The sequence below is a fragment of the Mastigoproctus giganteus genome, chromosome 2 (genome assembly GCF_048544385.1).
Source record: "Mastigoproctus giganteus isolate SK-2022 chromosome 2, ASM4854438v1, whole genome shotgun sequence".
NCBI classification, from domain to species: Eukaryota; Metazoa; Arthropoda; class Arachnida; order Uropygi; family Thelyphonidae; genus Mastigoproctus; species Mastigoproctus giganteus.
In genome coordinates, this window is record NC_143576.1 from 34,054,675 (window position 1) to 34,065,923 (window position 11,249).

Sequence of the window (11,249 nt, forward strand, 5' to 3'; positions counted from 1 at the left end):
AAAAGTTTGAACATTTAATATGATTCTACTATTACAATATAGTAGTAGTACAATGTAATTCAAGATATGTACCACTACAGTATTAAACAAGAAAATGAAGATTGTACATTTTTTATTGACTGTATGTACATTGCAGTAAAATTAATTTATAAATTACATGTACAATATGTGTACACATACTGTTCACATATGATGCCGTGAAGAGAGAGAGAAAGTGTGGGAGGTTTTAAGAAATTTTGGGATAGAGGAACATCTTGTGGAGAGAATTGAGAATATGTACACCAACACAGTGAGCAAAGTAAGAACAGTGATGGGGTTGACGGAGAGTTTTGAAATAACGTCAGGTTTGAGGCAAGGAGGTGTCCTGTCATCACTACTATTTATAGATGTCATCAATGATGTGCAATGTAGAGTGGTGGAACAACTTGGACAAGACCAGATAAAAGTCGTGCTCTTCATAGATGATCTCTGCATATGGGGAGAGAGCAAGGAACAAGTGCAATGGCAAGTTGATATGTGGACTAGTATGGCAGTGAATTTAGACTGGTTTGTCAGGAGAAAAGTGAAGTGATGGTTCTAAAGTGGAGTGCCGAGCCTGAAGGATACATTACAATGGTAGGGAAAGAGCTAAAAATGGGTAACAACTTCAAGTATCTAGGAAGCACCATTACAAAGACTGGTGTGATAGACGAATAAATAAGTAGAAGGATACAAGTGGGCAGGAATTTCTATAGGCAGACAAGGGATCTGATCTGGAACAGGAACATATCACTGAAGTGTAAGAAGGCTATATACAAGTTGTGACATATGCTTCTGAAATTTGGACTATGAGGAAAAAGGATGAAAACAGAATGCAGGGGGCAGAAGTGAGATTTGGGAGGAGCATAGCTGGAAAGACAAGACATGACAAAATTAGAAATGATGTGATTAGGGAGGCAATTCAGGTTTAAAAACTGCAGAATAGGATTGAAAGTCCTATTTAAATGGTTTGGACATGTCAAGAGGATGAACGAGAGGTGTTTGCCAAGAAGAATGTTTGATATACAATTAAGGGACAAAAGACCAAGGGGGAAACCAAGAATGAGATGGCAGGACATGTTAAAGACTGATGTCATTAAGAGAGGAGGAAACTGGAGTGAAATCAATGACGGAGAGAAGTACACGGACAGGGCATGGTGGCAAGGCTTCATAAGTTGACCCGTGGAATAGCGGAACGATGACAGTTGATATATATGTACATACGTATGTCAAGACCTGATCAGCCATAGATGGGGGGGGGGGTTGTTTCAGACTTCATAACAATTTGTCAAAATGTGCTGTTTCATTAGCAGGGCAGGTTTGAAAAGAGAATTATGAAGATGGATGATGGCTGTTAATTTACTTTCATAGTTAGGCTGTGCTTGAAATAAATGATATACAAGTCATAATCCTTGATGAGTATCCTTCAATGAAATTTCTTTCTGAACTGCAGTGGGTTCTAGTTCCTTTTCATTTGAGCAAATTGTGAAACACACAATGTTCACATTTGCTTTGCCATAGTGTTCAAACATATTTTCCTCTAAGTTTAGTCAGACTCATATTCTCAAAACTCTGTAATTAATAGATGAATCAGCATGCAAAGCTTTATTCTCTGCATCATTCAAGGCAATAATTCCAGCATGTTTGAAGCAGTTGGGGATCACTTCTTTTGTAAACCTTATCCCATGCTGAAACATGTGTTGCCTTCATTTTTCATTCTGTTTTGCTTTTGAGACAGCACATTTTTGCATAATAGCATTCTTTGACACTTTGAGTGGCTAAAGAACTTGTGTTATATTAAGTGGTATGTGCTGAACAGTGATTGAGCGTTAGCCATTCACTTGACAACAAGGGGTGAGTTATCCATGAACTGCAAAATTTTTCTGTTCTCCTTGCTCTTCTTGTGATAAGCATGTTTGAACACAGCCTCCCCTAAAGAAGCACCCTTCACAAAGACAGATTTGTCCTGACTGTACTTCGCTTAAAATTTATGTACAATTAAATTTGCACACAATTAAATCCGGTGTACACAAGCATATAAATTTTATATGCTTGTGTACACACCGTTTATTGTTTTACCTTAGTAATTTTTTATAGGGGAAACCCGAACATATGCAAATTCCCACTTACGTGGAAATACCAGAAACTTAACCCTTGTGTATACTATGAGACCTTACTATGTATATAAATAGATATATATTTTTAACAATATTTATATGCATAATAATCAGAAATATATACATATGTACACATTTGAAATTTCACACACTTTTTTTTAATGGTGTTTTAAATTGGAAATGGAACAGACTAATAGATTCATGTTTATATTTTGCTTAAAATGTTTGTTTTTGTGAAAATAAAGATGCAAAAAAATTTTTTTAAATATTTAATTTGTTATTAAAAAATAAAAAGTTATACAGTAAGTACTGTGTTCCTAGAAAAGATAAATTGTTGTTATTGTCAAAGCAGAATTCTTTGCTGCTCCCACCTGGCTACAGAGGCGCCCCAGGGTGTCACCACCACTGGGGCGCCTCTGTAGCCAGGTGGGAGCAGCAGTGCGTAGCACATGCTTCTTGATTAGACCGGGGTTCAAGCACGTGACCACCAAATACAGAGGATGCGAAAAGGTGAGGAAATGACCTTTCCGCATCCTCTGTATTTGCTCTGGGGATATCTGGCCATATTGCTCTGGGGATATCCCCATATCCCCAGAGCAATATGGCCTTAGTTGCTAATGCTCCTAGAAACCAAATAACATCACCACCACTGGGTTAAAAAAATTTTCCTCTTTCTGGTTGTAAAAGTTGACTGGTCTGAAGTCAAATTCTACGTGACCATCCTCCACCTGATTTACATTCTACCTTACCTGACATCCTATTCAGTAGAATGGGATATTTAATTCATATTATACATGTTTCTGTGTGTAGGTGCCTCCGTAGCCAGGTGGGAAGGAGCAGCAGTGCGTAGCACATGCTTCTTGATTAGACCGGGGATCGAGCCCGTCACCACTAAATACGAAGATGCGGAAAGGTCAGGGAATGACCACCGCATATCCCGGAGCAATATGGCCTTAGTTGCTAATGCTCCTAAAAACATGTTGCTGTGAATATTAGTGACCTAAAGTCTCTCTCTCTGTGTGGTGGGTGGGATGCTGTACAAAGCCAGTCAATAAAAATTATTTTAATCAGTTTTAAAATTGTTCAGCGATGTTCTGAGCACTAATAACTCTTTGTATTTATTAATTTCTATAATGGCAAGTGCAAACCAAGTAGGTCATGATGTCAGCATGGCCTTTTTTTTTCTATTCAGAGAAGTGGGGACATTCTCCTGGGATTTACCAAGTATCAAATTACAGCTTGGGTAGTGGAAAATAAAACTGACTTCACTTTAATAATAGAATAATAGCAGTTTTAAAAACTGTTTTGTGAATTGCATTTTAAGACTAGTTTTAGCAATCTGTATGTTATGTACACAATTCATTATTTTTTTAACTCTCTCTCAGTCAAGAAAAATTATTTTAATTAGCTTTAAAATTGTTCAGTGATGTTCTGAGCACTAATAACTTTGTATTTATTAATTTCTACACTGACAAGTGTAGAAATAGGTCAAATGATCAAAAACTGAAAAGTTTTGAAAGATTCATTAACATTTTTGGTTAATAGACACAGAAACATGATGCGATAATCACTCTGGATAGAGTGTTAGTGGCATGTGTAATGTTCAATTTTCGTATGCTTCATCGGTATGCCAGATTTGAAAAAAAATTGAAAATGAAGTGATTAATAGCACCTAATAATATGAGTATATTTTTTTGAAATTTTTCTTTGAAATATTTCTGCTTATGTTTTAATTTTTAAAAGCACATATATTTCTGCTTATGTTATTGCAGAAATATATGTGCATGCACACATTTTAAGTTTTGCATGATTAACTGTTTTTTTTAACTGGAAAATTGAAGAGGCTGTTGGTTTCATCTTTGTGTTTATGCCTGTAATAGTTAATTTTAAAGAGAATAAATATCTTTATGTTTATGGCTATAATGATTTTTTTAATTTTCAGCAAAATTAGTCTTGTTTTTTAATTGAAAATAAATGGTTTAAAAAACACTTTTTTTAATTAAAAACTAAAAAAAAAAAGCATATAGTAAGTATTGCAGTCCATTAAGAAAAGATAATATTGGCATACTTAAAAAGAAAGTTTACAAAACTGTTAGGAGGTACACCATGACTGCAAAATTAAGGAAGTAATGTGCTTTAAAATGCTGCTTTTTTTTTTTTTTTTTTTTGTCGTGCTTGATACATTTGGTAGTTACTCATTTTCATTTGACTCGTTCTGATTTGTTAAGCAGTTCTAATTCTTAAATTTCAGTATAGTGTAACTTTACAAACTATATTGTAAAATATTTGAAATGTATAGGGATTCTAATTGTTTTACAGAGCACTGATTTCTTTTTTGTCATTAGCCCTTTGGATTCTGTACCAGAGGATGGCGAAACACCAGATGTGTATGAGAGTTTAGAAGAGATTCATGTACTTGCTTTAGCACATGTCCTTAGACGACCAGTTATTGTAATTGCTGATACAATGTTAAAAGATATTACAGGAGAACCATTTGCACCTATTCCCTTTGGAGGGATCTATCTTCCCATGGAATATCCACGTTCTGAATGTCATCGTTCTCCTTTGTGTTTGACTTATGATGCGGCACATTTCTCTGCTCTTGTCGCAATGGATGAGGAAAGTTTTGTTGACAAAGCACCTATTCCTCCAGGTTAGTAATATAAATAATACACTAATTTTCAAAAGTTAGTACAATACAAAAAAGGAAACTGTTTGCTTTATAGCATGATACAAACCAAATTTACTATACTTTTGGGGGAGCAGTGCCCCCTGAAACTGGGATACTTCTATTTTGATCTGACATCTTGAAACAAGGTGGCTGCCACTCAAAATACAGGTCCAAATTGTTTGAAACTCCTCTGATTAGAGTCATATTGAAACATAATGTTTTTGTTTATAATACAAAATTCTCTAGTTGCACTAAAATCATCTTAATCATTATCTTCTGATTCAATATTATGTGATACAGTAGACTGCCGAAATAATGGCACCCCAAATAACGGAACATTCGAGCTAATGGCACATTGAGATCGGATGTTTACATACAGCGCAGATGTCTTGCAGTGCCGAAAAAAGAAAATGGCAACTCCCACGATTATTGTATTTGTTTATTTTTGCCATTTTGAAAGTAAATTCTGTACTGATATCTGTATTAGTATTAGCAATGGCTACATGGTGCAAGGAAGCTTATGGCTTATGCTGCACCAGCCAAAAATTTAAAAAAAATTAAATTAAATTTTAAAAAATCACAGATTATACTGTTGTTTTACATTTATTTTAAATTAAAAACAACTCACTATGGCTCCTAAAGTTAATAAACCTCATACAGAGAAGAAAAGAACATTAAAGCTTAGCAACAAACTTGATATAATACAAACTACTACATTAGGGTCACCCGGAAAGTTAATTCATATACCTATGTGCATCATGTCTGTAAATTACACGTGTTATCTGGTCAATTTGCCTGTTTTGCTGGATAAAAAAACCCATTTCTGGGGGAAAAACCTTGCTATCTATGCCTGAGACTGACTAACTCAGCCACAGAGTGAAAAAACCCATAACCTATTGCAGCTAATGATCGCCTGATGGTCTTGATTGAGACATTTTATAGACAATATATACAGAGTAACATGGCCTTAGTCGCCAATGCTCTTTAAAAAATAAAAAAGATATGATTACTGAAGATGTTCAAGAATTACTGATAGTAAAATAGGCTTGCAAAGCAGATTTGGTGGAAATGGCATTGGAGGTAAAACCAAATCAATTCAGAAGATGATAGCACAGATGAAAATTCTAAAATTCCAAATTTTACCCTAAAAAGCATATGAGAAGGTATAAAGTTAGTCTAGCAATTAGAATCTTCTTTTTTGAATGCAGATTCTTGAATGAAAGTAGCCCAAAGTTCAAAAGGGAGCTTCAAAAATGCTTAGTTCCCTACAATGAAATTCACAAAGATTTATCAAGCAAAAGCAAACAAACCCAGATTACTGATTTTTTAAAGAGAGTAGTAGATACACGAAATCTAAAATGATGTATTTTTGTTAATGGAACAGTGTACATTTGTTAGCTTTTGGAAAATAACTCCCCTTTTTGTACTTTTTCTTAGTCCTCACGGTTTCACACAACACGACATTTTATAGGAACCTAACTACCGTATTATATGGTAGTTAGGTTGCATTAATATGATTCAATGAAGTATTACAACTTCAAAAAATGTATGGTCAGAGCCAGTTAGGTAATTTAATACACTCATAGCAGAAGAAACATAACTTTTATGAATAAATTTGGTAATTTATTCATAAAGTTATATATTTTTATATATCTCCAGACTTTGACAGTGTGGGTGGTATTTCCTACAAGAGGTGTGAGGAGTCATGCAATATATTTGCATGTTAAAAGATATTAACATGCAAATAGGTTACTATAATTTCACTATTGTCAAACATAATACATATTAAACATATTACATATCGGTCTAATACACATCTGCCCATTAAAGTCTTAGGATGTCTGGAATCATGCATCAATAAACTTGTCTATGCATGGTTTAAAGCAAAGAAAATTTCTGCTCCAACTCGGCGGCTTCTTCATGCCACAGGCTGCCAACTACCACAGTTTTGTGAGTTACCAAAGATCCATAAGCCAGGTGTTCCTCTCCGGCCCATGTTGTTCTGCTGCAGTGCACCTACATATGAACTATCCAAATATATTGCATGACTCCTCACACCTCTTGTAGGAAATACCACCCACACTGTCAAATTCATTTCCCTTATTAAAGAGCTCTCAATTTCTGACAATGCTGTTATGGCATCATTTGATGTAGTGTCGCTATTTACATCAATCCCTGTCCAACAGGCCGTACACTGCATCAAGAAGCTCCTTGAGAATGACTCAAACCTTCCAAACAGAACATCACTGTCTACTGACGACATCTGTACTGCCCTCAACCTGTGCTTGTCAAGCAGCATCTTTACCTTTGAAGATTCCATATACCAGCAGGTACATAGCACTGCCATGGGTGCCCCTGTTAGTTCCATAGTGGCCAACATCGCCATGGAAGAATTGGAAGAACAGATATTCCTGAACCCACCTATTACAATATGGTGCAGGTACGTTGATGACATCTTCACCGTCATCCCACGTGGCTCTGAAACAACATTGCTAGAATATCTGAATTCCCTGTCTGTGTTCATTTAGTTCACTCTACAGTTAGAAGTAGAATCTCTCCCATTCCTGGATGTCCTAGTAAAACGCGTGGGCCCACATCTAGAAACCTCAGTATACCGTAAGCCTATGTGGTGCAGACAGTTCACAAACTACAGATCCGGCCATGCTCCTAGTCATCTCAACAGCACTGCCCGCACTCTATTCTCCAGGGCTTGGAGCCATTCCAGCACAGATGAAGCTAGGCACAACAACGAGATTTCTAGAGTGAGGACAGACTTGATCAATTGTGGCTACCCAACACACAAAATAGACAAGTACTTACTGCAAGCACAGGAGCTCACAGTCCACCCGAGACCACCATCAACTCAGGACAATGTACCAACTGCCTACATTCCCTACTATTCAGGCATGTCAGGCCGGATCTCAAAAATCCTCAGAGAATAGCACATAAGGTGCGGGCAGTTGCCTGGTAGAAACTTACGTTCTCTAGTTTCCAATGTAAAGACCTCGGTCACCCCTCTCTTATGCAACAGTGTAATATACCGCATAGCCTGCAAAGACTGTGACAGCTGCTACATAGGAGAGACTTCAAGAAGTCTTCGACCGCCTTGCAGAACACGACAGAGCGATTCGCCTTGCTGAAACCGAGCAGTCCGCAATTGCGGAACACTTCTGGTCCACACACCACGACCTCAACCCTAAGCGGGACTATGAAATAATTGACCACTCCAGACACTTTCGCCACTGCCTCTGGTTAGAGTCACTCAATATATTGTGTAATTCGAGAGCCATGAACCGCTGCAAAGGCATGAGACTACACCCCATCTTAGAAACAACCGTTTTAGGTTTAGACAAACGCTGGAGAAAAATTACGCACATCCATACAGCAACAATAAACACTAGTTTAATGATGTTGAGTGTGTGTGTGTGCACACTCATGCATGCACTGGAACTGATAGTGAGGGGGGTGTAATGGCTTTTATAACTAAAAATAGACAAAATAAATAAAGTAGAGAAAATCATTTTCCGAAAAAATAAAATAAAATAATAAAATAAGAATTAGATAGCAGAAATATGCAGTGAATGAAAAAGAAAGTACAATTATAGTCATATTTAACTTCAGTAAACTTGGTTAGTAATATTCATCCCTTTTAGTTGGGCTTGGGAAAGTCAAATCAAAGAAAATGACATGTTAAAAACATGTAGTGGGGTGGGGGGTGAACCAGTAGAAAGTAACCTAAAAATTTAATTTAAAAAAATAGCGAATTAAATAATGCAGATTATAAGACAAAAATTATAAGAAAAAATAAAATGCATCTAAATTGATTAGAATAGTCAGCCACTATAATACTAAATCTACTTTGTTTTTGCTATTAACATAATAATACAACATAAAGTAGATTTAGAATTATAGTGGTTGACTATTCTGTTAATTTAGATGTTTTTTATTTTTTCTTCTGATTTGTATCTTTTAATTTTCTTCACTATTCTTTATTTTTTATTATTATTTTTTTCTAGGTTACCCACCTTTCACCCAGTTTCTTGCCCTCTTTCTCCTACATTTACAACTACACATACATATACTGTCCAGTCAAAACATTATGATCATCCCCATGTATCAGCAATCAGCCATTCCTCCATGCTTAGTGGCACACACACACATTTCATGGTGAGAACTAGTAAATGTGATACTGCAGGTTTATGGTATGTGGTCCATACAAATCACAGATCTGTGGGATGCAGTTATGGCAACATGGTACAAATTACTTCCTGCAGCATTCAGTGGCCTTATAGAATCCATGCTTTGCCACATAACAGTGGTACTGGCGGAAAGAGGAGGACATGTGCTTTGTTTGGTCAGTTGTCATAATGTTTTGACTGGACAGTGTATGTTTTTACTATACCATTTTCTTTTTGATTTAACATTCTTGTTTCTTCTAAAGGAATGGGTATTATAAAATTGGCTGAGTAATAATTGACTATATGTGTACTTCCTTTTTCTTTTCCATTTATTTTTGCTGCCTAATTATTCTTGTTATTTTATTTTATTTTATTATTTATTTATTTTTTTACCTTAAATTGTTAGCTTACTCAAGGGGTGAGGAAAGTAGTTTTTGGGGTTTTTTTTTACTTTATTTTGCCAATTTTTAGCATTAATAGCATTTACATTCCTTCTTTTAGAATTTTCCACTTGAGTTACAAAAATAATAATGGCTTTTTCGCTTTCCTTGTTGCTTAATAGGATAGGCTAATGGCATTTCATAATTCACTTAGTTTTTATAATTTTTTATGACCTTCCTTTGTGATTTTTCTCTATTGAATTAATTTTCTTGCAACCTAGAATCTGGTTTCATTATTTCATATATTCATAATATAAATTCTGTCCTTGTTATTTATTTATTTATTTATTAATATTATTATTATTTTTTTTTTTTGGCAGCTGTCATTCCCCTTACTGATCCTGAAGGAAAACTGTTACCATTACAATTTGCTGTTGATCCAGGTTTAGAAATTAGGTGGAATAATGATGAAAATGATCCATGGATGATTTCCAGATTTAATCTGACAGATAGTGACAAGATGGCACTTTTGAGTGAGTATCTTGACATTGCTGAAATTCCTCTTCCAGGTGTTGAACGTCAAGACTCCAGCCAGTCAAGTGAAAGCTCTGAGATTTTTAATGGACATGTAGAGAGTGGTAAAAAAACAGTGAGTAGTTGTGAATCTAATGAGAGCCTTTCTGAAGCTGGAATACTCTGCACTGGTGGTGGACAGCATAAAAGTAAAGCAGCAAGGCAGCTTCAGACTGTAGCAAAACAGTTTGGAAGTATTGGTAAAAGTATGAGCAAGAAGCTCAAAAATATAGGCAACATTACTCGACGAGCAGGGTCATTTAAAGGTGAATCAGAAACAGTGAAACAAACAAATGATGGTCTGAAGTCCAAAAGAACTCTAAGCGGCCTTCCTGCTGTTTCTAGGCCTTTTCTGATTAGAAATACTCCAAACTCCATTATTGCTGCTGTACTTCATACTGAAAAACAACATGAATATCAGAATGAAATGATACGGAACTATTTGAACTCTGCAAGAGCTAGGTTTTTGATAGAAAAAGAATTAAGACATAAACTGGGTATAGAGGACAAAAACAAAGAAACTTTGCCTGCAGCACTTTGTGTTAATCCAGGATGTGCTATGTATGGTACTGCAACCACTAGTTATTTGTGTTCTAGCTGCTATGCTAAGCAAAAGCAATGTGAATATGAAATGGAAGAAAAAAAAATGGGGTCTCCCATTTTGCAACATAAGCCTAGTACAGATGGTCCAGTTGTTACCTTGGGTAAGTCTGCATTTTATACAGAAAGTGATCAAACAATGATAGATTCGGTAGCTAAAGTGCCCTTAGGAATAAGGCCCTCAGCTAAATCTGGCCAGAACCTTAATAAATCTGTGTTTTATGATGATGTTCCCCCAGGAGCTATGCAGCACAGTCCCTCCAACACTTCACTGGGTAAATCAGTAATATCACTAAAAACCTCTGGTTCAAATATACATATCAGCAGCTATCCAGATGCTCTTATTGTAGATCAGTGAAATATGTTGAATAATATAATATATATAATATATAAATATATAAAAAAGCAGTATGGGGAAGATTTTAGAGGAATAACATTTGTTTGTGAAATTACTTTTACAAGAAAAATTACATTTCAGAGATGGCAAATATTTTAATAATCCATCAAAGTGTATATTTCCAATTTAAAAGTTGCTAAAACTTGTTTTTAGTTATAGTTCGAAAGTATATATATTAGAAATGGCATGGGAATTTTGAAGAAGGAACCAGATTATTTACTTCTTTTTTCCTTCTCTTTGAATATTGTAGTGTAAATACCTCTATATGTATGTATTCTATTCTGTTTTTATGATAACCAGTGTTATGTATGCGCG

The 11,249-nt window shown here is 35.5% G+C and overlaps 1 protein-coding gene across 1 annotated transcript in view; it reads left to right on the forward strand.

Annotated features, from left to right (window-relative positions):
- The window catches only part of LOC150089260 (OTU domain-containing protein 7B-like), a 151,220-nt gene extending 140,325 nt beyond the window's left edge, over window positions 1-10,895 (forward strand). The window contains exons 9-10 of the mRNA XM_090389924.1: window positions 4,481-4,788; window positions 9,745-10,895. Coding sequence (XP_090246050.1) covers window positions 4,481-4,788; window positions 9,745-10,895 — 1,459 coding nt within the window. The remainder of the gene's footprint in view (window positions 1-4,480; window positions 4,789-9,744) is intronic.
- Window positions 10,896-11,249: the final 354 nt, after the last annotated feature.